The following is a 24,488-nucleotide window of genomic DNA, read 5'->3' on the forward strand; positions in this document are numbered from 1 at the left end:
CTGGATAACACGCACTGGCCATAGTAAATGTTCGAAATGTTCCAAGTGGTGCTGTGAAGCCATTTTGCCACAATCAGGTGAAATTCCCTTAAAACATGAAATGGTTTACCAATCCAGATATGTGAGTTAATTTTGGCGAGCTTTTGAGCATTTTTAATCTGTCAAAAAGTACTTTGTTTGTCACGGCAACGATGCGTTGCCACGGCAACAGCGTTCCACGAATCGTCAAAATCTTCACACTGTGGCATCATCTAGGTATGAACACTGAGCTATCAAATTTCTCGATTGATATGACAAAGTATCGGGCAATGGGACATGCAAATGTAATGACAACAACTCCCTGTTGCCAGTAGGTGGCGCTATGAGTATTTCTAAATTCATGAGTGTGGATGTGTTCTGACCCGGACTGGTGTCCATCATATAAAGTTTGGTCCAGATTGGACCACGTGCAGCTGAGATATGAATAATTTAATTTTTATGGCGAGGCATCGAAATTCGCCACGCCGCCACAGACACGCCCTTTGATGACGAGTCACCATTTTCTCTGAGAATCATCATCAATGTGTTTAGACTTATGTCACCAAATTTAAGGTGAATCTGATCTGCTGAATCTGCTGACAATAGTACATCAAAGTGTAAAAAATGTGTCTTTCCTGATACCACAAGGTGACGCTATGGCTGTGAATGTATATGAATACATGGATGTTGTCAGGGTGGTACTCTGATCATACATGTAAATTTTCTGGCAGATTGGAGCATGTTCAGCCAAGTTAGACAACATTTCCTGTTTGCTAAGGATCAATATTTTTGGGAGTCGCCATGGCCACGCCGTTTGACTTTTGTGGAGCATTTTGATAACTTTTCATCAGGAAGGACTGTTGCATATACTGGCCAAATTTGAGGTCTCTCGGACTTAACTGTGATGAGTTATTAATCAGAAAAAATTTACAGCTAATTCAAGATGGCCGACTTCCTGTTGGGTTTAGGGAGTGGACGTGATTGACTTTTTCGTGTGTCCTGATGTGCTGCATATGCCCCCCAAATATTGTGGCTGTAGATGAAACGTCGTGGCAGTTGGCCTAATGACCACTTTTTCAATTTTACAGGGGGCGCTATGGAGCCATTTTGCCACATGTGCACAACTCCCATAAAATGTCAAATTTTTCGCCAATCCTGATGTGCATGCAAAATGGTAAACACTGTGAGTGGGACATGATAAGGCAAAAGTAGTCATTAATACATGAGGAAAGCAAATAGGGTACAGTGTGCCCCTTTGGACTTAAACTTCTACTTTGGAGAGTAAAGTGAGTTCACATATCAGAACAGTTCTGTATCAGTGTCCATTATTTCTGTGGAACTATACAGCCTATCCCTTTTAGCACAATAATGATCAGATCAGCTGCACTTTGATTGTAGACAAACAAAAATTAATACTGAATGACACACTGTGTATTGTGGCTGTTGCAATAAGACATATTAGTCACAGCAAGCTGCAGACAGCACAACGACAAATGTGTGTATATAGATCATTTTATTTTTGTAGTTCAAAGCACTCTGCATAATTGGTGGTGGGAATTTAACACGTGTGCATGAAGTGCTTTAAGTGTCTATAAAGCAACATTTTATGAAGTAATTCCGCTTCTTCTACTAATTAAAAAATAAAGCTAAGTAAAAGTATAAAAAGTTAAAGCAAATCTGCTTTAGTCTTCAGTTCCTGTTACCTGGATAGCAAGCTGGCAATGGGGCAAACCCTGTCGCCCCCAAGTGGCAGCTCCACCCTGATAGAATCAGCTGTTACATAACACAATGTGTAATCCTGATTTGCTACTTTATGTCATGGGGTTATGTGTATTCTAGCTGTGAATAATCCGACAGAGCATTAATAGTCAAAAACTGGTCAGGAATAAAAGAAAAAAGAAGACTTTAAATAAAAAAAGCTGTCTGACAACATCTCTGAAACAAAGAGAGAACACAACCTTCCAGCTGACTGTCCAGGAGGGGGGCAGTCAAATGAAGTGATGTGTGTAGATCTGAAAAGAAAAAAAGATGTTTTATTTACATTGAGTAAAAGCTGCAATGGACATAAAATCATTGCAACATCTATACCCACGTCCTGTTATGTGATAAATCTAAATACACTTTGAAAAAAAAATGTCATGATTAGATTTAAAGGATAAACACATTTATTTTGTGTTTTTGTTTTATTTTTTTAAGTATATATTATGTTACACAATTTGTTAACGATGTCAGGGAGTCCTCAACCCTCACTCCGTAAATAATTGAGTGTTCATCCTCCTCCTCCTCCTCCACCTCCTCGTCATCATCAGATCAGACTGTCATGCAACATCCTTGGTACGTGCACAGCCACACTCCGCTCATGGCAACACTGTACACAAGTAAGCCGAGTTCAACCACTTCACACCGTAGGGGTAGCGGCGCCCTTTGTCCAACCGCCTTAACACACACTTGTGCCCGCTCTAGTGGCAGCTGTCGCATCACACGGCGTCTATTTAAGGGCAAAGAAACCTGTGTCGCGTGGATGTTTGCAATAAATAATCGTCCAGGACAGGAAACCGTTAACAAGATAATGGTTCGTTCCTAATGTACGACGTGCAAAACTGAACGCGCCGCACCCCAACTATAACTCTAAACCTCAACCGAACTGCTGGTAGTGTAAGCCCCGTCCACCTTAAGTTCTCATTGGGTGGTTATCTATAAAAGGCGAGGCGGCGAACTTCAACTCCGCATCTAATTGGCTGTTCTTAACGCCGATATTGTTTCTAATTTGCATAACCAGGTCGGGTTGCAGATGCAGGGGAGTGGGCAGGGTAGGGGTAGTGCAAGTGAACTGAACTTCTGCGTCGGTGTAGGCTACACTGTATTTTTGAAATGCACCTAACTTTAATCATGCACTGAGATTTATTTTAGAGGAAAAAAACTATTTGGATGTTCGGGTTGATGGTAGACAGGGACCCGTGAGCGGAAATGAAAGATTTTCCCATCAAAAAATTATTCTTAAAGGAAAACTTGGGACTGGTAAGTAGCTCCCTTTATGTGCCACTATTCTTTATTCTGTCTATATGGTGTGGTTGAACAGGCTACATCCGCTCTATCATTAGGGGGAAATTTTACAGTGAATTTTATTTTTAGTTATCAGATTATCAGTTGTGATTATTGTTTATTTTGGAACTTTTTTCATGGGGATCGAAATTGAAAGCATTATGATGTATTTCGGTGGCCTGATCCATACACTGTGGAGGGAAATCCAACTAATTTATAATTCAGTAGCTGTTAAAGTGTTGGAATAATGTGTGATTTCATGAATTTATTTGAAATTTATTTAAATTTCTATTAATATCTATGCCATTTAATGCTGTGTAGATCATTTTAAACAGAGCAATTTCATAAGTACAAGTCATATGATATATATGTAATATAGCCACAGCACAAACCCTCCTCTACTCTCAAATATGTCTGATTTATGACTGTTTTTATTACACAGCATTTGTCTGTTTTTGCTCTCCAGATTGTGTGCGCTTTGCTGTCTTATCAGTGTTATGCATGAGATCTAAAAGCAGGTAAGCCACTGACTAACGCACATTGTGCCAGTTGCCAGTTCCACTGTGCGTGTGACAGCGGCTAACCTGGTTTTGGGAATACCTCTCATATTTATTGACCTCATCCAACACCAGCCACAGCCGGACCAGACACACACCTATCTACAAGCAGCCTTTGATCTGTCGGGACAGGCCTGCTCAGTTATGAATGCCCTCCCAGTGATCTCTGTGTGTACTGTAGCCTACTTCCTTCTGCACCTTATTTAGGACCAGTGGCTTTTGTATTTCCTCCTCCTATGGAGCTGACCTCTGTTTAAATGAGACTGTTGGTGTTTTGTTTCAGTTTCAGTTTCATCCCTGTGGTTTAGATCATCTTCATGCTACCAGTTCGAGGTCAGGGGGCCTCCAGGGTTTCCTGAAGAGCCTCCTCAGGGGCCCTCCAGCAAAAATGAGCAGCGCTGTAAAGATTGAACTTGAGCACAAAACGCATAGAGATAATAACATACTTTCACCCGTTTGCATGAGTAGAAACAATGTACAGCTCATTTATAAAGCGTGGATAGCTGCACAAATCTGAACTCCTTAAGAAAATGGACATTAATTGTATTTATACAGTATGCACAATGTATGTTCCTAAAGTGAGAAGTAAAGTTTCTACCCAAATCAAAACTGTGGCATCATGTATCATGTGTGTGTCTCACCATGTAATGCATTTCTTGGTATCAGTGAGGGTGATTTATTCCCTTCAGTGCATAATGAGTCATTGTGACACAGAGGAATACATAAGTGCAGTATGTCAGACTCATTAGCTTGTGGCCCCATTCATCACTGTAATGTGGACGTGCAGATGCTCACTCTCGTCCACATCGAGGAGGTTCTTTCCCAGACCCCCACCGCCTGTCAGAGACACATATTGATTATCTAGAAAGTGGTCAAATGTTAAGCTCAGCGTACCCTTCCAAAGTGGATTTCGTGGGGGTTCACATGGAGTGCAGTTGTGCGATGGAAAAATAATTCCCTCTGCATGGTGTCCCGAAATATCAGCATAATCTGTTAATGTGCCGTTATGAGATTGGAGTCCTCTGGGTTTAGACATGAAATGGGTGAGGTTGGATGTATTTTATTTTTTGCATGTGGCGTGTCTGGAAAAAAAAGGTACACGCAGATGTCGATGATAATCTGAATATAAAATAATTGTCCTGAAGTGATGCAGAGATGTACAGAAATCAGTCTTTTTCTATTGCAGAAATCAAACAATCTAGCTTTGAATAATATCAATTTGAATGTAGCAGAAGGTGGGAAATGAAGACAGAAAGAGTTTGTATTAGGAGGGTTTTATGTGTAGTTTCATTTCATGTCCACAGGTTGGCGTCAGTGTCACACCAGCCGCTGGGTTTGTCCAGACAGTGTGAACTAAACAAGGATTTGAAGCTTATCTAACCCCTGCAAAGCCAGACAGCTCTAAATCTTCTCAGTATAATCCAATTGTGCATAATTGATCATAATATCGTAACTGGCAGTCGTGAGTACGTCTCCTTAATTCTTACACGTGGTCACAAGTTGACAACACTGATGTGAAGAGGTTTAATTTGGATGAATGGAAACAGTTTTCAGTGTGCATTTATGTACACAGGAAAAGCAAGAAATGTGTGCATTTCTTGGAATTGTACCTGGCACGTGTTAGCAGATGAGAGTATTTATAGAAGTCCACAGGGTTTCGGTAGGGGTTAGCCAGAGCACAAGAGAGGCTCATGTCGCTCAGTGTGTGACAGTCTGTATATTTACTCTCCAGGGTAAACAAACAGGAAAGGAGTGGAGGACAAAAGTGTTGTGCTGAAGCAGAGCAGTTATCTGCTTCTCCAATACCATGGTGATTTTTATCACCCATGACTAAAGAAGCACATGTTGTTCAGCTGTCAGTACTCTACAGATAGGTGCCACATATGGACTCAGAGGTCCAAAGTCCACAAAGATCTGCAATCACATGTCCTGTGGTGGTGAGAAAGCCAGACCATTATACTGACTGCATGACCCTAAAAGCAATGTCAACAAGCTACATTTACAGCTAAATAGATCACCAGCCAGCCTTCTGAGATGCTCACAGGTCTCCAGTGCTCTTGCGTCTTTACCATCACGTCTTTCAGATGTACTGTGTTACATCATCCAGAACAGCAACAGCTGTGATGCCGGGATGTTTGCCACATTTCCCCCTGCATCCAAGGATGCACTTTGTGAACTTTCGGTCAGCCACCTGTGAATAGCATCTTTAAAATGCCCCGAAATTATCGTGTGGGCACCACAGTTCCCATTGTACCTCAAACAATAAGGAAAGCATGCATATTTCAGCACTTATGACATATTCATACTGCATTTCACATAGGACCTCCATGGAACTGTAATTTTTAGAAACTCTACATTTGTGAGTAAATTATTTACTGCAGGGTATTCCAGCTGTACTGCACTTCCAGTTACTGCAATTGAAGTAATTGAATAAAGAGGATACAAAGAAAAACAAGCACTAGACAAAATATTATCTAAAACACAATGCACATTTTATTATATTTAAATACATAGTAATAGTAATAATTGCTCTAGGTGAAAGGTTTCTAAATTATTTTACATTTCATATAGATACTTAGCAGTGTTTACAGTAGCAAAACTCTGTAAATATATCTGTCTTATGTATATACAGTATGTATATCGTAGTAGATTGAATAATGAATGAAAGTGTTACAAAGCAAAGGGTTAAATAAGACGTGACGAGTGACAGAACAGTGAACAACTTTCTCTTGGCCCTGTGGTCCATGTTTTATCTCCATGACGACTCTCGGGATGTCAGGACTGCAAGACACACAAAAATAAGTGGGGATGATGATCCCTTTGTATTCTGAAACAAAAATACTTTTCAGCTAAGACACAACACCAGGGACCTGGCTCAGTTAAGATATTCACACACGCCTGTGGAAAAGCACAGGCGGACACAAGACCAGTCATTGGGTTAATTCCTTTATCCACAGAGTTTGTGGACTATGACTGAAGTCTTGTAGTCAGTCAGTGGTTTCAAGCTGTTTCTATAACAAACACTGAGATGTCTTCAGTTTCCAAAGTAAGGAGAGTTTGAATAATCCCACAAACAAAACAGCACACTGCAGACAGTAAAGAGAGTGCACACTCAAACACACGTCACTTTGACCTGTCAGTATAATGCAGAGATGAGCGGGATAATGAAAGGTTAAGTGCTATGCTACAGTAAATATTGGCTTCAGCCGTTTCAGATGGTCATTTGTGGGTAAGACTAATGGAGATGATCAAAGTAGTGAAAACAACAGCTTCCCTTGTTTGACTTATGTTTGTTATTGGGACTTAGTTAAGTATGCTCAACCTAAATCTACAGTACACTGAGGCACAATGCAAGTTACGACAGGTCAAACGTTAGGTGTGATCGCAGCAAAAGAACCAGGTGCATCCATCCCAGCGGAGGAACAGAAAAGCATCTTAACAAACCATGGCCTGTGGCGCTACATTTGGAATGTATCTCTTCTTTTAACGAGAAGCTTGACAAAAATAGACTTGCAAAAGGTGTAAGCTCCCAAAATAAGTTACAGTGTCTTCAAGCAGAGCAAAAAATAACAGAAAGATACATTTCTCTGTAGGCACACGAGGGCCAAGGCTTCACACAGGGAGAGAATGGGACAGTGCAAAGACATTTTGCAGAGCCCTCCGTAAAAGGCTCTTGCTCTTTGGAAGTCAAACGTCACCAAAGTACAAGGCATTGTATAGATACACCCCCCTACATATAAATAGTATCCATACGTAAAAGGCAAACCGAAATGACATTGGTCTCATATCTTTCCATGTCACAGTATAAAAACAAACACACAATCAGAATGTCTGCCACAATAGTTCCCAATGCTATCGTTATGTTACATGGAGATATGGTGAAAAGCAGCTGTTGGTAGTCGATTACTGACTTGAGGGTGGGAAGGCCACTCTGCACTACAGAGGGGGGAATTAGCAGCAAATCCCCAAATGCATTAAAGGGGAACTTCGGCTTTTTTCAACCTGGGGTCTGTTTTCATATGTCTTTTCATACATGTGAGTGATGAAGAAATGAATTTTTGACATAGCTCCAGTATTTAGCCAGGCAGGCAGCTTCGCAGCTCAGCTAGCAGCTCAACTAGCGAAAAGTATGGGGCAACTTGGATACAGACCACAACAAATAGCGATTGCCAAGTAATGTGGAGGTTTTCGTTCACTTCTCATCTCTAGTATTTTGTGGGACACTCATTGAGACTATCCGAGTCGGTCAGTGTGGGAAAAAAAGCACGTTGGGGCAGACTTTGACGCGGGGGGCAACTTGCCCCATACTTGCCCCATACTTTTCGCTAGTTGAGCTGCTAGCTGAGCTGCGAAGCTGACTGCCTGACTAAATACTGGAGCAATGTCGAAAATTCATTTCTCCATCACTCACATGTATGAAAAGACATATGAAAACAGACCCCAGGTTGAAAAAAACCGAAGTTCCCCTTTAAAGTACCGGGCTTTGCAAAAGTTCTGTTCCACTTGCAAAATGCAAGCAAAATGAACACAAAGATTTTTTGGTGCAATAAGATAATTTTTTATTTCCCAAATATTTCAATATGTGTTAATGATAATATTAATCAGAAATGTGGCCACCCAAAAGTTTTATCTTATTGCACCAAAAACTCTTTGTGTTCATTTTTGTGAATGTCTCAACAAGTGTAACAGAACTTTTGCAAAGCCCGGTATAACAGAAGCAGCTGGTGTTAGCCCAGAAGCAAACAGCGAGAGGAGATGAAGACGGGGAGCAAAGAGAACACGAAAGAATCGACACATCCAGAAAACTAAAACATACAGGGATAAGTGAGAAACTGGAAGGAGGAAGATTACATCAGCTGTTAAAAGCAAGGAACAGAAATCAGCACAAGACTGAGAGTTAGGTGTAGAAGAAAAGTTTATCAGCTTTTCATGGTTGAGCACAAGGAAGATGCTGAGAAGTTGAAGGAACCTCCACCATACTATCCAACACCAAAAACAGTAGTTGTAGCCTTAAACCCAAACAAGCCGGGGTAGAAAATATGGGGGCAAAAGGGGGCTCTGGGACCAGGGGTTGGACATAGCAGGGCAGGAGAGGGGCAGGATGGACTTGAGAAGCAGTGGAGTCTCACACATACACACCCTCAGGGTTGAGACTGGACACTAGAGGGTTTTGCAGGTTGCGTGGATGTCCCAGGAACTGTTTGGCAGTGGGGCGAGGCGGGGATTCCACTGGAGTTACACTGCGACCTGAGAGAAAGATGGAAATATCTTTAGAGGACAAGCTGTCGGTCTTTGACCAGCCCTGTGTAAAATATGTAGTTTGAGACTTTGTTTATTTTTAGTTCCATACTTCCGTTCCTATATCCCTCCTGCAGAAATTGTGCCAGCTCCAGCTGCTCCAGCTGCTCCTGAAGCTCAGTGCGTGAGTGTGTGTGCGCCGGCAGGACACCTGTCTGTTGAATAAATTGCTGCAGGTTACACTGCCTCAGCTCCTTATTCAACTCCTCCAGCTCCTCCTGTTTGGCCTGAGTTGGGAAAGAGAAACAAGGAAAACAAAGGACCATCAGTCAGGTCTGAAAAAAAGTTACCACCTTGTTACTGAAAGTGGATGCAGCTTATGAACATGAGTTGTGATAAACATGTCTGTTCACCAGCTGATATGATTCTTCTCTGCCTAAGTTTAATGACAATTTGTTGACTATAAAGAAGCATTTTCTTGACTTTACCACAAGGGGGGAGCAGAGTCTACAAATCTATTCTCAAGTCACTGAGCATACTGTCTGTCAGGTCACCATCCATCAAGCTACAATGAATCATCAAAGCCAAATAACTCAAACAAGAATTTTTCTGGTTTCATTAGACTAAAGCAGCCCAAGGTATACTTCTAGATGTACACACTGCAATGATTATTTGCCTGCTGGCTTTCAAATTGGTGTCAATTGATGTGACATCAGTGGTACAATATTTATCCGCTCCAATTATTGAACAGTTCAGAAACATTCCATCAAAACAGGGGCATCGCCTTAACGCCTACAGATTAAACCTTGATGCACACAAGCAGGCCAGTCAATCAGTCTTAAATCGACTATCCATTTGCATTTAATCAATGCGTCTGCACACGGTAGAGGAGGCAGCAGTGGTATGTTATGGCTCCCTGTGTGTCTCTGCATATATGGGTAATTGATATTGGACCGAGGCAGCCTGCTGTGGCAGTTCACACCTTCAGGTCTGCCTCCATTTGCCTGATGTCAGGAACGCTGTGCTCATCAGCACCAACACTTAAAATGCTCGGCTGGCAGCCTCGACTGATCAGCTGACTGATGACTTGCATACACGCTTTCTCGCACTGTGGACTGAGTTTTATTACACTCTGTCATGTTAACATTTAGTTTGAAGGGAAAAAAGGCTTATTATTTCCTCTATGCAATTACTGTCTGGGTGATAAAATGCCTCTGGGGTGACTTTTATGAACACTTAAGAGTATTGTTGGTTACATGTTAAGACACGGTGGAGCGTTTCACACCGGCATGTATAGAAAAAACCCCGAAAACCTAATACCTCTGATCTGCAGCAGAATGATTTCTACATAATTGTTTTCTGTGACTGTCTATGATACACAGTTCCTCTCTGTCCCATCAACTGAGCACTAAATCCGCTGAGCTCACCCTCAGAGTTGAACTCATCCCCATAAGGACGACCGACTGAAAAGCAAATGAGCTTGTCCCTGTATGTTAATCAGTTTGGCAGCCAGTTTGCGATAACCTGGGGCTTACTGGATGAGGAAAGGGGTGCAATGGTCTTATAGTCCTAATGGAAATTTAACACTGAACTACAGTGCTTACAGTGTGTTCTGTTTCATTGTGACACAACGTTTAAATCAACACCTTCTACCACACTAACATGAGGAAGAGATTCAATTTTCTTTAGTCCTCTGGCTGAACCAGCTCCATGAAAAGGACACCAGAGTCTTGGGTTTCATGTGGATTATGAGGAAATTTGAGTTTCACTTTAAACTGGGTTAACCTTTTATTGATACAGCCGCATCTATGACAACCACCAAAAGCAAACAAACAGTGACACCACACACGACCATACGTTGAGACTGAGTGGATCATAATAAAAGGGTGTTTTGTTCTAAAAATCAGTCGTTTTTAATCTCCTTTTCTAAACACGGTACAATAATATGTGGATATCTGTCAGAATAATAAACACTATTAGTAAGCTCGTGTTTAGAGCATGCAACACATACAAGATGATACCTGCCAAACCAGTTCAGCTAGACTGTAAATAGCAGTTCAGACAATAAAACACTTTCATACATGATAAGATAGGAGCATACAGCAAAATATCATCAAATTCTAACTTAAATATCAAAATGCCACAAGAACTCATGTTTCCTTTTTACTAAGGAATCGTTTTATCTTTTTTGGAATGTCTCTGCACTGCCTTGTTTCTGCTGCACTGTGCAGGTAGGAGAGGGATACAGTTTACAGTAACATGAAAGAAGGTCTGTAGTTTACCCTGCAAATGACAACACAAGGGCTGTTGTGGATTTACAGCCCCTTTTCCAGAACTGTGACCTCTCTCCTTACCTGCAGCAGAGACTCTGCCTTCCCCAGAGCCTTGTCAGTCTCAGTTAGCTGCTCCTCCATTTCGGTCCCATGCCTCTCTTGGCCCCGCAGCTCCATTTTCACAGCATCTAGCGACTCCTCGGGCCCGTTGGCTTTCCCCTCCGCCTGGCTTTCTCGCTGGATCTCTTGCTCGAGCTGAGCAGAGCGAACTGAGAACTCGTGGAGCCGCCGTCCACAGTCGTCTAACTTGGCATGGAGCTCCCCCAGCTTCCTTCTCATTCCTTGCTCCCTTTCCACCTCTGCTTGAAATTGCTCCTCCCAGTACTGCTCATGGGCGAGCTCGGCCTGGTTCCTCCGCATCGCTTGCTCCAAAGCATCCAGCTCGTCTTGCAAGTGACCATCTGGGACCGGTGAGGGATGTGGAGATGGGTAGGGGCGCTCCCATGTATGTGACTCCCTCTCTAGGGATTCTAGCTGGGCCTCAATGGCCCTCAGTCTCTCCTGTTGCTGAAGAACCTTCCTAAAGACCTCCTCTTTGGAAGGGCCTATAGGTGGTGAGGGAGAAGGGGATAGCATGTGAGGGGATACAGGGCTGGGAGAAGATGAAGGGGAGGCTCTTTGCTCTGGAGAGTCCCGAGGAGACCTCTTAAACTGTTTGGCCTTGGTTTTAGGGGAGGTGGAAGGTCCCAAGTTAAAAGTCAGGGCTTTCTTAGGCTGGCTACGTTTCGAAGGCTCAGGCTCAGGATGCTTGGGCAGAGGAAGGGGAGTAGATCTTTCTTGTTTTGAGCAAAGTCCATCACTGCTGCTGGGGCCGGTGCGGCGCAGGAAGAACTGCACTTCACTGCCATGTTGGCCTAACTTTGCTAGAGACTCCAGAGGCCTCTCCGTGGCCAGAAGCTGCCTTTCTGTGTCCCTCAGACGCTGGATGAGAACATACCGGCCTGTCTGACCTGTGAACACAGAGACAGTACAAATGAGTACAAATGAATCTGTACCAAAACAACACAACCTCAGCAAAGATGTCAGCATGATAAGCTGGAAAATGCTACAAAACGCCGCTGGTTTTACTCAAAAATGAGTCCAGTTCTGTTGTTGTCGGAGTTATTTGTTACTCGTGAAAGACTTTTTCTCCTCCAATATTAATAAAGCAACTCCTCACACTGGTTTTATGCAAGTAATTCTAAGTGAACAAATGACATCAGACACATTATGATAATGCTGATACTTCTAAATCTCTGCCACTGAGGACTAGAATAAAAGGCAGCTGCGTAAGACTCGCACAACATGTGAAAAATGTTCAAATAAACTGAAGTTTCCACAAGGACCTAGAAATTAGGACAAACCCTCCCTAATGACTTGGCAGTCGGCTCACTCATGGAAGGAGGAGAGTGCTAAATCTGGAGTTATGTTGTTCGATGCTGCTGCAGCGTATGGCTTGAATAAAGCTGGAGGATACAGGGACAGAGAGTCGGCTCACATCCAAACTGACCCACTGACAATCCAGACGAGGACACGACTCGGGTCAGTAAAGAATGTAAAGGTGAATGCAGAACAGGACCACTGCAACCTTGGCGTGTGTTGGTACACTTACTATCAAAATCTTATTCCAGAGCTGTTATCTAATCGAGGCTTTTAGATCAACTGTCAAGTAGAGTCAAACAGGGTGCAAAGTAAGAACATCTTAGATGCTGCTGTCACATAATAGGCTTGTTTCAGAGCTGTGCGGAATCGATTACCAGTGATCACTGCACAATGCATGCAGACTAGATTTCTCTCCAACTTGAAAACATTGGCAATGCTAATCTGCCAAGATCAAGGCGGCTGCGGCCACTGACTGCATGACCTTGGGGCATGATAGGAAACTGCAAATTGATTTAAATGTCGGCACAACAATATGACATTTGATTAGGAGTTTTTGTTTTATCTAAGGCTTATTGTGCTAACAAAACACATGAAGTGCGTTTATGCATTATAAACTAAAAAATACATCATAGGTGTAGTTTATTGTAGATTAACATTGGATGGATTTAATTCTGAAAGTATTTAACAATTTTAAAACGTCTGGAAAATGTGATGTAAGGATGCTAAACAGCATTTCATCCCTGACATACCAGTAGTGAAAGTTATTGTCTTGTATTTCTCTCTACTGTATTTGACTATTTAAAAATGTACACACAGATTTATATACAAACTGATAGCATGCTGATGAGAATTCATGTGAACCATCAACAGAGATCACAGATCACCTTTAAAGCCAGTACATAAATAAAACTATTGGAGACTGCATACAAGTTGACACGCAAGTCCCACAACATTGTATTATTCTAATTATTGGTATCGACTTTAACAAGATGTGAGTGTTTCTTTGACTTCCTGTGCAGATTAAAGGCTGCTGGAAGCTGTCTGACTTGGCAGCTGACTTATTACACCAAACCCCCGCTGCTGCTGCTGCTGCTGCTGCTGCTGCTGCTGCTGCTGCTGCTGCTGCTGCTGCTGCTGCTGCTGCTGCTGCTGCTGCACACCCTCGTCTGCTTTCCAGGTGAGTCAAAGTTCATCTCAAAAGAGCCTCATGGTGACATGGTGATTTTAAAGCTAGAGGTACTCACCGATGGCCTGTGCCAGAGCAATGACCACATCCTGGCAGGAAGTCTCCTCAGACAGGCCGCATACCACCCGCACCACTCCATCCACCCACACTTTGAGCTCCATCTGGGATCGAGGAGGGCAGGGTGAGGGGTAAGATGGGCTTCACAACAGATCACTTCAGCTTGGCCTGACTCAGCTCACCGCTGCATGGCACTGGCTCTGGAAAAGACGAACAGCAGAGACAGATGAATAATTAGAGGTGTGTTAACCTGATTGATGACTAATCAAGTTGCAAGGAGGAACTTTTGCGGATGACGAAATAGAAGTTCCTCAAGGTTGGATACCATTTAATAAAAGCAGCATTAAAAAAACTTTTCCGACTTCACTGAGCTGTAGAACATGATGTAATCTTAGTCCGGCTTGTTGGTAACCTAAACAAACTTCATGGAAAGCAGTCATGTACATAGTACCCTCACTTGTGATTCATTTAGCTGAAATGCCAGTTTATCCACCAAACAGTGCTGACGTCAGAACTGTGCTGAGTGAGAGCATCATTGAATTGTAAATTTGAAGGCCTGCAGCCGATGGGCAGAGCATTGTAACATTTTGTTAAGTTCCTAGTGGCTATTTAAGAGCCCCGGCAGTATCTTGTGGACCTGGGAGCATAAATGCCAATCTGTAACCCAATTAAACGCTCTGCTGCCCTCCTTCAAAGCCGTTATGATAGCTTATTGCCGAGGGAAACAGACAGGGAAAGTGGAGCAACTCAAGTGTGTCTATGTTTGGGAGAGGGTGTTTGTGGGAGTAGAAATACACAGAAACACAGCAGAAGTGATAGAACAAGTGTGTGTATGTGTGTGTTCAGTTTGACCGGCCTCAGCAGGACCAGAACTGGGTCTCTTTAGACTTCACAGGGCGCATCAGCAGGTAGCCGAACACATGTCTGGACAGCCTGTTTAACCTACAAAACCATCACTATGTGCGGGCCTCCCTTCTGCCTCAACTTTTACAGCTCAACTTCAAAACAAGGTAATAAAATACTGTAGCGCACATAAAAAAGTGAAGTGCCTCAGGAAGAGGTAGAATTATCCGTAGAGCTTGGCACAGTAGATGAAATTTTGTAGCCTAGGTGGGTAAAAGACAACTCTTCACCCACAGTCAGACAGATGGTGTTCTCTTTCTGTCTGTCTCTCCGGCTCTCAATGGGAGGTGTTTAATACTGAGCCCCACCATTATCTTGCCCTTCATTCAGTTCATGGCTGTGCTCCACTGGCCACCTATAGGGAGTTGCTTTGGAGGAATGCACTGACTTCATCTGCCAGCCGGAAGAATTCCTGCTTTCCTTAACAAAGCCCTCACCCTGCCCCTCCCCTGCCGCTGACCTGGCTGCCCCGCACCGCCATTACTTCTCCGCTGTTTGGACGCCAAACACAAACTCTGCTGGGGAGCTGCAGCCTATCTGATGTGGCAACATCGCACAGAACGGCTCAACATGACACCGCGTACGGAGGGGGGGAATGACGGCAGAGCTCGGAGATTGAACCCGCAGAACGAGATCACAGGAAAGAAGCGGGAGATAGCGATGGATGATCACATGTGGCAGAAATTCTTTTGGAGCAATCCGAGAGAGGTGATTTCATCTGGCGAGAAACTTGATATTGAAAAGGGAGTGCTTATCAAAATCAAACACGAGAGATTTCAACACAGCACAGATGTCAATATTATTCTTAGAGGGAGCACAGAGTGTCCTGTGGTGCAATACATAATTAAGTCAAACTGGTTGAATTACAGAGGGAGTCGATCATTTACTTTTGCTCTGATGCTTTTTTAAAAACACACCAATGAGGAGGAAGAAACATTTTGATTCTTCAAGCCTTGTGCAGTGGAATGCTACTTCACAGGATTGCACAAACTTTCCTCTATACAAAAAGCATCATTGTGTAGTGCACATTCTAAGTTCAAAAACAGGTTAAACACATAACATTTCCACAAAGGGAAACAAGAGCCTATCTGACTGGATTTTGCTTAAAATTTTCAACATCTTGCAGACAGTAGCTTACCTCAATTTTTCTATATCAGTTCAAGACTTTTATGCACCGTAACAATCACATCAGATGAGAGCGCAAACACACAAACATCTCCCAGCTAAGAATGTCACTCTCCCATGATGCTTAGCTCTTGTTCCTCCTGGCTGGTGAAATGTGATAATCTGCACTAACAGGAAACAAACAGGCCTGCGAGTCTCAGGTTGCTGTCTATTCTTTTTGTCACAGGCACAACAACACCGAGAACCAGACATCCGCCCGACCCGGCTCATTTTCCTCCACGCAGCTCTGGAGTCCCGTGTCACATCACATGGAAATACAGATGGAGGAGAGGCACCTTTGCAGTGTTTGTGAAATCAGAATGAATGTCGGCTCCACATAGGGGCTGCAGTGATGCTCGGATTCCTGCAAAGTCTTTCGATCCAAACTGTCAGCAGCGACGGATGGGTTTACTGGAGAATGTTTGGTTTTAGAGTCAACATGCAGATGCCGTGAACAAACACAGGCTGCAGATTTGCTTTGCACATGTTCGGAGTCACTGCACGCACACGCCCAATTCTAATCCAAGCCAGTAAAGTTCCAACACTCGTAATCTCGCCCACATGACAATGCTCCACACCTCCTAACCCCACCCCTTAACCGCAGGTCGAGTCCACCCAACCCCCTCCTAGAACGGGACAAAGCGCATCCCAAACCCTACTTTCATACAGGCAGAAACTCTGACCTCTGGCCTGTCACCTATCCCCTCAAAGAAAGAAATAGTACCATCGCTTATAGAGCTGAAGTGCCAAAAGAAAAATCTCCTACCCCAAGTTCCGACAAAAACACAACGGAATCCACGAGAAAAAAAGCCACTCGAGGAGCTTGTCTGCTGAATTGAATACAGAAAACCAGTCACACCGTGTGATGAAAGGGAGAGAAAGTAAGACAGTAGGGAAGACAGACGGTGAGCAAATGAGAAAGGCAGAAAATAAATAAGGGGAAAAATGCTGACAGATAAAGAAGGAGAAGGGGAGGTAGAGAAATGAGCAGTGATTAGAGCCATGTGCCATTCTCTCCCTTCCCTCTCATCATCACTCACCCATCTCGCTAACCCGCTTTGCGTCTTTCATCACCCTGTCTTTGGCTCTGTCTGTCTCTCCTCAATAACAGCCTCCCAGCTCCTCTGTGAATTCGACTGACGGCAGAAGTGGTTAGCATCAGAGCCCGGCAGACGCGTGGGGCATGATCTGGCTCGCCTTTTGTGCCACTCTGTGTGAGCAACAGTGCTGCGCTGTGAATTGATGGGCCTTTCTGGACAAGCAGAGCGACAAGAGGCTTCCATGTGCCAAAATTTACAGCCGTTCACTTAAAAGAATTGACAACACATGATACCCTGAGGCTAGAATATTTCGGATAGTTTTCGTACTGGATGTCCACTTTGCGGTGCGATTTATGCCTCTCCAATTAAAACAAACTTCTAGCCCCGACAAGAATCTGGTGGGAGATATGGGAGAGACTCAAACTCATATTTTTTTCTTACTCATTCCAAGAAAATGCATGCATGGGCATAAATACACACACAAATTGCACATATATTCATTCAGCTGGGCAGACACACCCTTGAACCCTCGATTTCCTTTAGAAGTTAATTTCTGTTAGTCATGAACGGTATTGGGAAACGTGGAAACGAAAGCTTTCCAGAAAAATTCCAAGCTAAGTAATTAATGTACTGTAGCTACTCAATGCCTGAGGCTACATGAAGAGCAGGCTTACTGGGTGTGTATGCATGTGTGTGTGTGGAAATACAGAGCACTATGTCAAGCTAGAGCAATGGTCAAAGGTTGGGTATGTAGGCCTTCATGTACAAGCTTGTATGTGGAAGTGTGCTTGCAAGCAGACATGCCATTTAAGACTATCTTTATGAGAGGCTGCTCCAACTCAGAGTGATTACTGCCGCTATCTCTGCAGCAACAGAAGCCTGAGAAACAATGGCAGGAGTGAAAGGGCAGAGCGAACGTCACACAGATCTCAGCAACAGATGGATAAACAAGCACAACAAGTGTGGACAAACAGTTATCCCCTATCAGTATCTGCAGAGAAAATAAGACCCAGACCCAGGCTGGTTGAAGTGTACATAATAGGATAGATATTACTGTTAGAGGACAAAGCACAGTGCTGGGGGAAGCTGTGCCCTCTGTGCCACTCTGCTCCAGGTTGGCAGAGGCAAACACTCAAAGAGCCAGGAACACGCTGGCACCAAGCAGCCCGGTCTCATCTCTCCTGCAGAGACACTATTGTTGTTCTGGTTCCACACTCAGCAGACAGTGTAGCCTCTTTTGTGGCCTCTGGCAAAGCCGAGTCGTCTGCCACGCCAGCTTTTACTGCCACTCTGGTGTGTCCACGTTACCACCGATAAAACTAATAAAAAGGGAAAACAGATACTTTCTTTTGTCCTGCCTCGCCCTCTCTGCTTTGCATTCTTTATTCCGCCTCCTCCTCCTCCTACTTCGTCCTACTCCAGTGTTTCAAACAAGCGAGCACAGTTTATGTCTTCAGAGACGGACGAGGCCAAAAACAAAGAGGAAATTCCATGACATACTTTTGAAATGCACAATATTTGTTCATAATGGAAGAAAACTGCCCTTTTGCTTCAGCAATTAGAGCTCTTTCTCTGTGGAAATCTTCTGATAGTACACATGAGAATTCCCAGTCACTCAGAAAAGTGTGTAATTAAAGCTTTGTTTGTAAAGGTTGTAACGTACAGAAACACAACTGAAACATGATGTTTCTATGCAAGTGCTCATATTTGAACAGAAGTATATCCAGGTGGTGCTTAAGGCAACTAGGTCAAAAAAACATCATTATCAACAATAAAAAAGCGTTTTGCAGCCACAGTCCCAGGGCTTTAAGGAAGCTTTTCAACACTGCACTAGGATTTCTACAATTTCTTATTGTCTTTACTTGCATCTTTTTAAAAAAAAAAAGATAAAAAACATCATGAGAATCTTCCTAAAGTATTGCTCAAGTCACATACTTGTCATTTTTAAAGATCAGGAGTCTTCCCAAAAGTAAAAGTTGCCTCAAGGATAGCACCGTGCTAATCCCTGTAAAAAACAGCTGTGCAGACTAGGACAAACTCAGTCCTCGGGCGCATTCAGAGGATATTTGGGAAGATGCTTTACATTACATCGTAACACTGACAGGCCCGGTCTAGTCTCATGTATTTATCTCGAGCAATACTTTTCAAATTCTCCAAGAGCCACCTGGTGAGCCTCAAAAACACTGTTATTCCCTTGCAGAAGTCATCATCAGCAGAGCTCCAGTGCCTGCAGACACAGCAGGCAGTGCTCCACTGGGCATGTGAGGAAACTAGACAAAAGATCTGAGTGCTTCCACTGGGCGACATTAAAACTTAATAACTTTCTATGGTAGACACACCTCTCACATGCTGGATGATTTAGTTTGTCTGGGTGTCAACATGATATTAAGTGTTCACTTTGTGATATAAGCAAAACTGCTGCAGCTCTGCTACCTGGAAAGTCACTTTTGATTTAGGCATTACTGCATTTTTATGAGTAAAATGTTTAAATGACAGCGACTGCAGTGCTTCTTCCTCACAGTGGAGGTCCAGGCTGCAGCTGGCTCTCCAGATACACCGTTGGTTAATTAGACTGAACGGTTGCCCGGTTCTCTGCTAACGGAGCTCCACTGAACACACCTGATGAATAATGCATTTTTTTTCGCAGCACTTTTAATTCGGCAAATATTTCTTGGAACAAAGTCCAAATGCTTGTTACCAACTAGCTCTTTGAAAATGTCCCCCGTCCGCTTGTGTCTCCACTCTATTGACATGCTAATGACTCAGCGCGAAGGAATCAGAAACAGCGCTAATAAGCTTTAGTCGTCATACTCGCAAACAGGGATCTGACGCCGCAGCCTTCAGCCTTCTCCATTATAATTATTGGCTCATCCAAGTGTGAAATCTCACTGTGGGTTGATCGGTGGTTCATTAATCCAGGGGTCACCTTTACCTCCAAATCAAGGGTAAATGTAGACAGTAACATCAAATACTGGGGAAAAAAATGACTGAAAAGTTGCAAGCTCTGATCCCAGATCACCAAAACTAATGTGGTTATTCACCTCCAAGATGTGTTCCTGTGCAATCGGTATGCATGTAAGTGATGATTGACGTGAGTTTAAAGGTTAAAGTCGTAAAGCAGACCTTGACGAGACCATTCAGAGTCTGACCATCACCTGTGACTGTCACTACTGCTACAGTCACAGTGTGTAAAAGAGCACTTAGCGTGAAATCCAAGTCATCATGAATCACCAGCAGCACTCACACAGACATGATGGCAACCTGGCCTGAATCACAAGAGACAAAGAGCATGAGCAGATGTGAGAGAGTCTCTGTTTAGTTTCAATTCTTGAATATAACGTAGGCTTTGCTTTTACTAATTTACTTTGGAAATCTGAAGCACCTCTTACTCACTTGTGAATTTCATTGAGAAGCTTTACCAACACTTCCATGAGTATGCAGTTGCAATCGTTTACACAACCCTAACCACAATAAAACAATACTACATTATTCAACTCACCCAGTGAAAGACTTACTCATACCTGCTTTGGCTGTTATCAGTTCACTTGTTCTCTTCAAGCCCGGAAATCGAGCGGAGGTGAGTACATTAGAGATGAGGAATTTGCTTGCACTGACTCATGGATCCACCCACAGAGCCGGGAGCTAATGGTGAGAATGCTAATAAAGGACGGCCTATGGAGGACCGGGCAGAGCTGGACTCTGAGAGCTCAGCTCTGGATGAGTGGTTTGGTTGCCTGCAGGCTGAGCCTTGCGAGCACAGGAGTTTTTATTGTTGGGTGAGCTGGGGAAGAAGGCCCTCAGACTGCTGATGGGCACCCATGTGTAATTATATACTCCCGATCTGACTCAGCAGTGCTCGCCAGGGAAGCAGGACATCACTCTGTTCCCAGCCAAACTCTCTGTACTAGATAACACACAGGCTTATATAGACTGTCCACTGCACACGTATACAGTGTCTGTCAGAAATATTCAGTTAGCACGGAGCCAAAATCATATGTTACATGGGTCTAAGTATAGACTGCAGACTCAAACTGAATACTGATGCTTAACTTTGGACTAAATTAAAATGTACAGGCACTAATTTAAAGGATGCAATTTACACAGTACATAAGTGGAAAATGTGTAGTTTTAAATTTACCATCACTTGCTATTTATAGCTATGGTATTTCCAGGTGCACGTTATGATGCTTCACTCTCACTTCCTGCATGTAGGCGTGCACGTGTCACTGAGGAGTCAGGAATGCCACGGCCTCCAGTGTCACAAGTTTGAAGCTAAACTCATTAGTAATTTAAAGGTCGCTTCCATGTCTGCTCATATCAATTATTCACTCCTTTTTTATGTTTTCTTTTCCTTTTTTTTGCAATCCTACGTTCGTAAAGCACAATTCAAAACGAGGCCTCAAATCATACAGAGAAAAACATTTATTAAAGCAAACGCAATGCAGTCTATGTAAATCAAGGTTGATTCAATGTGAGAAACTGAATGTAATTTAATTCATATGGTTTGACTATAAGGATATTGAAGGAAGGTCATTTTGTTAGTGACTGAGATTGGTGTTGGTGTTTCATCATATTTTAATTCCATGCAATCTATGATGCAACGTACACTTGCTGGTCCTTATCTGGGCTGAGGGAATATTGCCACAAGCATGCCCAAGGAAATAAAATTAAATGTGCTGCAGAAAAGAAAAAGGCACAGAAGAAATCCGAAAACCTCATCATCTACAGGCAGCACGGGTCTGCCACATCATGTGCTACAGTGATACGAGGGAGACTTCCTTTCAGTCTTAAGTGAGGCAGCTACGAATCCACCGGGACATAGCAGGTGTACATTCTTGTGAAGGGATGGAGTGGTAATATTACAACAATAACACATGACTCCAACAAAAAGAAAACACTGACCTGTCTGTACAATGAATGTTTTCACAGATGAAAGTCAAGAATTCCTCCCAGTTTCCTCCCGAGACATCAATCTGAGGTCAAGATCATTAAACGGACGGTGCGCAAACAACTACTATGGCTAATGCAATCCATTCACTGCTGGTTTTCATTTGGTTTTGACTTTGAAACTGAAAGCTGGACTTCCTGACCGTGACGATCTTGGAGCAACTGCCAGAAAGTTTGAGAGAAAGCTGCCAGCTGCATGGATTAACATGTTACTCCATTGCTAAGATCCTTCTGCTATGCAAAACATCCCTCCGCACACCTTTCCAATATTTATCTAGGGAGTTCCAACATAGCTGGCCCTTAGAGAGAGGGATACAGGTAAACACAGTCTCAGAGACAGGGAGACTAAAAGTCACCTGGTGTATGTATACACCTTCAGGTAACAGGTATCATAGCAGGACCTTGTAAAATCTCGCCACAGACAGATAAGATCTTCCTTTTCGTTAAAATAAAGGCGATTCATTCCACAAAAATGGAATTCGCGGGTGGTGAGATAAGGTCTCTGTTGAGTTCGGACAAGCAAGTGCTCTGGTATTTACAATACGTCATGAAATTAGGAACAATGATCACGTGTATGTAGAGCCTTACAGTCATATTCTAAATAACCAACCTAGAATTCAAACACAACAGGAGAATGGAGACGGGAGCTGAGCTGGTAATGCAAAAATAGACTGAAAGAAAAAAATTAAGAAAGGTAGAGAGTAAAGCGGTCAGGCAAAGTGCACCTTTTTCCCTCAGGCATCAAAGAGGTATTTTTGAACATTATACTTTATAAAAGCACAGCGAAGGTACAAGGGATAACCAGTAAAGAACAATGACGACATCGGAGGTAGAAAAGAACTGAAACTTGTGTTTGTGTGAGGAGTGTGTGACGTTTTGGGAGGAGGACAAACCTATGTCAAGGATGGTAAAGCATAACAATCGTAAAATGGAACTAGGTTTGTTTTGAAGTTTTTTTATACTGTCATTCATAGGATACTCAAGTTTTATTCCAAGAAAACACTTTTAGGTAAAATGTAAGCAAGTTTCTTCCTAAAAAACGTTATTATCATTTGATAAAAGAAGTCAAATCCCTCTAAGGTCCTACCAGAGGGTTGTCTAAATGAAACAAAATTTCAAAAACTTATAGTTTTTGAAAAAAACTTTTTTACAAAAGTAATAGTAAGCACTGTTAAAAATCTGCCCCTTTCTCTGTTTCTAGGTGCCTCAGCTCTACCTATTTAAAACACACAGACAGTAAAGGGTGGGATGGTTGTGTTGCATAGAGATCACAAGGTTTGGGTGGACCTCTCAATAGGACTGATTTATAGTTTGATTGGGAGGTGTCACACACGACCCTCTCTCCCTGTCATTATTCTGAGAAGGATCACGCCTATCGGAGCCGTGTGGTTAGAAGATGTGTGGACAGCCGAGATGAGTAAGGAAAATGTAGGAGGGCAGCTGGGCGGATTTATAGCCCATTCTCAGTATCTTAGGAGCACCTTTGGGACACTTCCAGATAGCTGCCTTTCACCAGCCTCACAGAAGATCACCAGGTTCTTTGGCATGGAAGCGTATGCATTACTGACAAGGATGCTGCCGCTGAGTTTACATATGCGTGATATGTTGGCGACCCTCTGGGAACAGTAAAGAGTGAAGAGAGGGGGAAGCGCGATGAAGGGGAAGCTGGAAAACACTGTACAGAGACTAGTGTTTGTTAAAGAGGGAATATTCAACAGCAGGCAGACAGATGCAAACACCAAGTCTGATTTATGTCGAAATGAAATTAATACTATGAACAACATTCTACATTTGAGGGGGGATCCAGGTTTATGCAGCCAAGATACTCGAGAAACTCAGTAAACCTGCATCGTGGAGCGACGCCCAGACATGAGTCAAGCATTGCACTTAAAACCACAAAGAAGGGTGAAATGTGACACTGAGAATACATATGGCTTATCTGTTTATCTCTATGGATGAAAAAAGTGTCCGCTTCGGTCTCTTTGTCACTGAGTTATGGGAAGGTGGTAGTCTAAACTGTACATGTGATAAAGATTTACCAGTGAAAGACGCCTGCATGTGTGGCAGCTCACTAGGGCTGTGTAAAAAATTCACCAATACCTACATTTGCAGGAACACACTCACCTAATTCTGTTCATTTGGTGGGAACTTTTCCAAGATGTTTATGAAACCTATAAAAAAACTTATATTTACCTTCAATTCTGATAAATTCATGCTTCCACTGTATCAAAACAGCAGCAATGTGATTTATGTTCACAAACACTTTAACATGTAGCACATCTGTGACATCATTTTTCAGCAAATCTTGTATTGGAAACCCAAAACCTGGTGTGTTTTGTCAAATAAATGTGATTTTGATATGTGCATTTCTGCTCATCACTGTGCATTTGTGTACCAGTAGCTCCCGTCTACCCGTGAGCAACGTCTGCTTGTTTTTCTTGTAATGTGCTCGATCAGAAGCATCTACAGTCAGTGACAGGTCTACCGTCAAGACGTCTCAGCGTGAGGGACGGTTCTGTCAGATCCACCTGCCTCCTTCCTCTGCTATCTGTTGATTTACTATCTCCGAGCCTTGAGGCAGACATTTTCTCTTTCTTGCTGGCGTCTTGACCCCCCTCCCGGCTCTGTCCGGGACCCTCGG

At 43.1% G+C, this 24,488-nt stretch overlaps 1 protein-coding gene and 1 long non-coding RNA gene across 5 annotated transcripts in view; one reads left to right on the top strand and one right to left on the bottom strand.

The window, feature by feature from the left end:
- The first annotated feature begins 2,808 nt into the window (after positions 1-2,808).
- LOC127535072 (uncharacterized) lies at positions 2,809-4,226 on the top strand. The gene is made up of 2 exons (XR_007943722.1): positions 2,809-3,036; positions 3,527-4,226. It is a non-coding gene; the product is annotated as an uncharacterized LOC127535072 (long non-coding RNA).
- A 1,861-nt stretch (positions 4,227-6,087) lies between these two features.
- The window catches only part of rassf7a (Ras association domain family member 7a), a 40,369-nt gene continuing 21,968 nt past the window's right edge, over positions 6,088-24,488 (bottom strand). For 2 of the 4 annotated variants that reach the window (XM_022189955.2, XM_022189953.2), the window contains 5 exons: positions 13,795-13,993; positions 11,210-12,138; positions 8,968-9,142; positions 8,757-8,864; positions 6,088-6,398 (listed from right to left, as the gene is read on the bottom strand). In XM_022189955.2, coding sequence (XP_022045647.1) covers positions 6,367-6,398; positions 8,757-8,864; positions 8,968-9,142; positions 11,210-12,138; positions 13,795-13,897 — 1,347 coding nt within the window. In that variant the 5' untranslated portion in view covers positions 13,898-13,993 and the 3' untranslated portion in view covers positions 6,088-6,366. Of the gene's footprint in view, positions 6,399-8,756; positions 8,865-8,967; positions 9,143-11,209; positions 12,139-13,794; positions 13,994-16,626; positions 16,649-16,900; positions 17,057-24,488 lie in introns of those variants that run through there. The other 2 variants (XM_022189956.2, XM_051952329.1) reach the window with 2 other exon arrangements.

This window comes from Acanthochromis polyacanthus, chromosome 8 (genome assembly GCF_021347895.1).
Source record: "Acanthochromis polyacanthus isolate Apoly-LR-REF ecotype Palm Island chromosome 8, KAUST_Apoly_ChrSc, whole genome shotgun sequence".
Lineage (NCBI taxonomy): Eukaryota > Metazoa > Chordata > Actinopteri > Pomacentridae > Acanthochromis > Acanthochromis polyacanthus.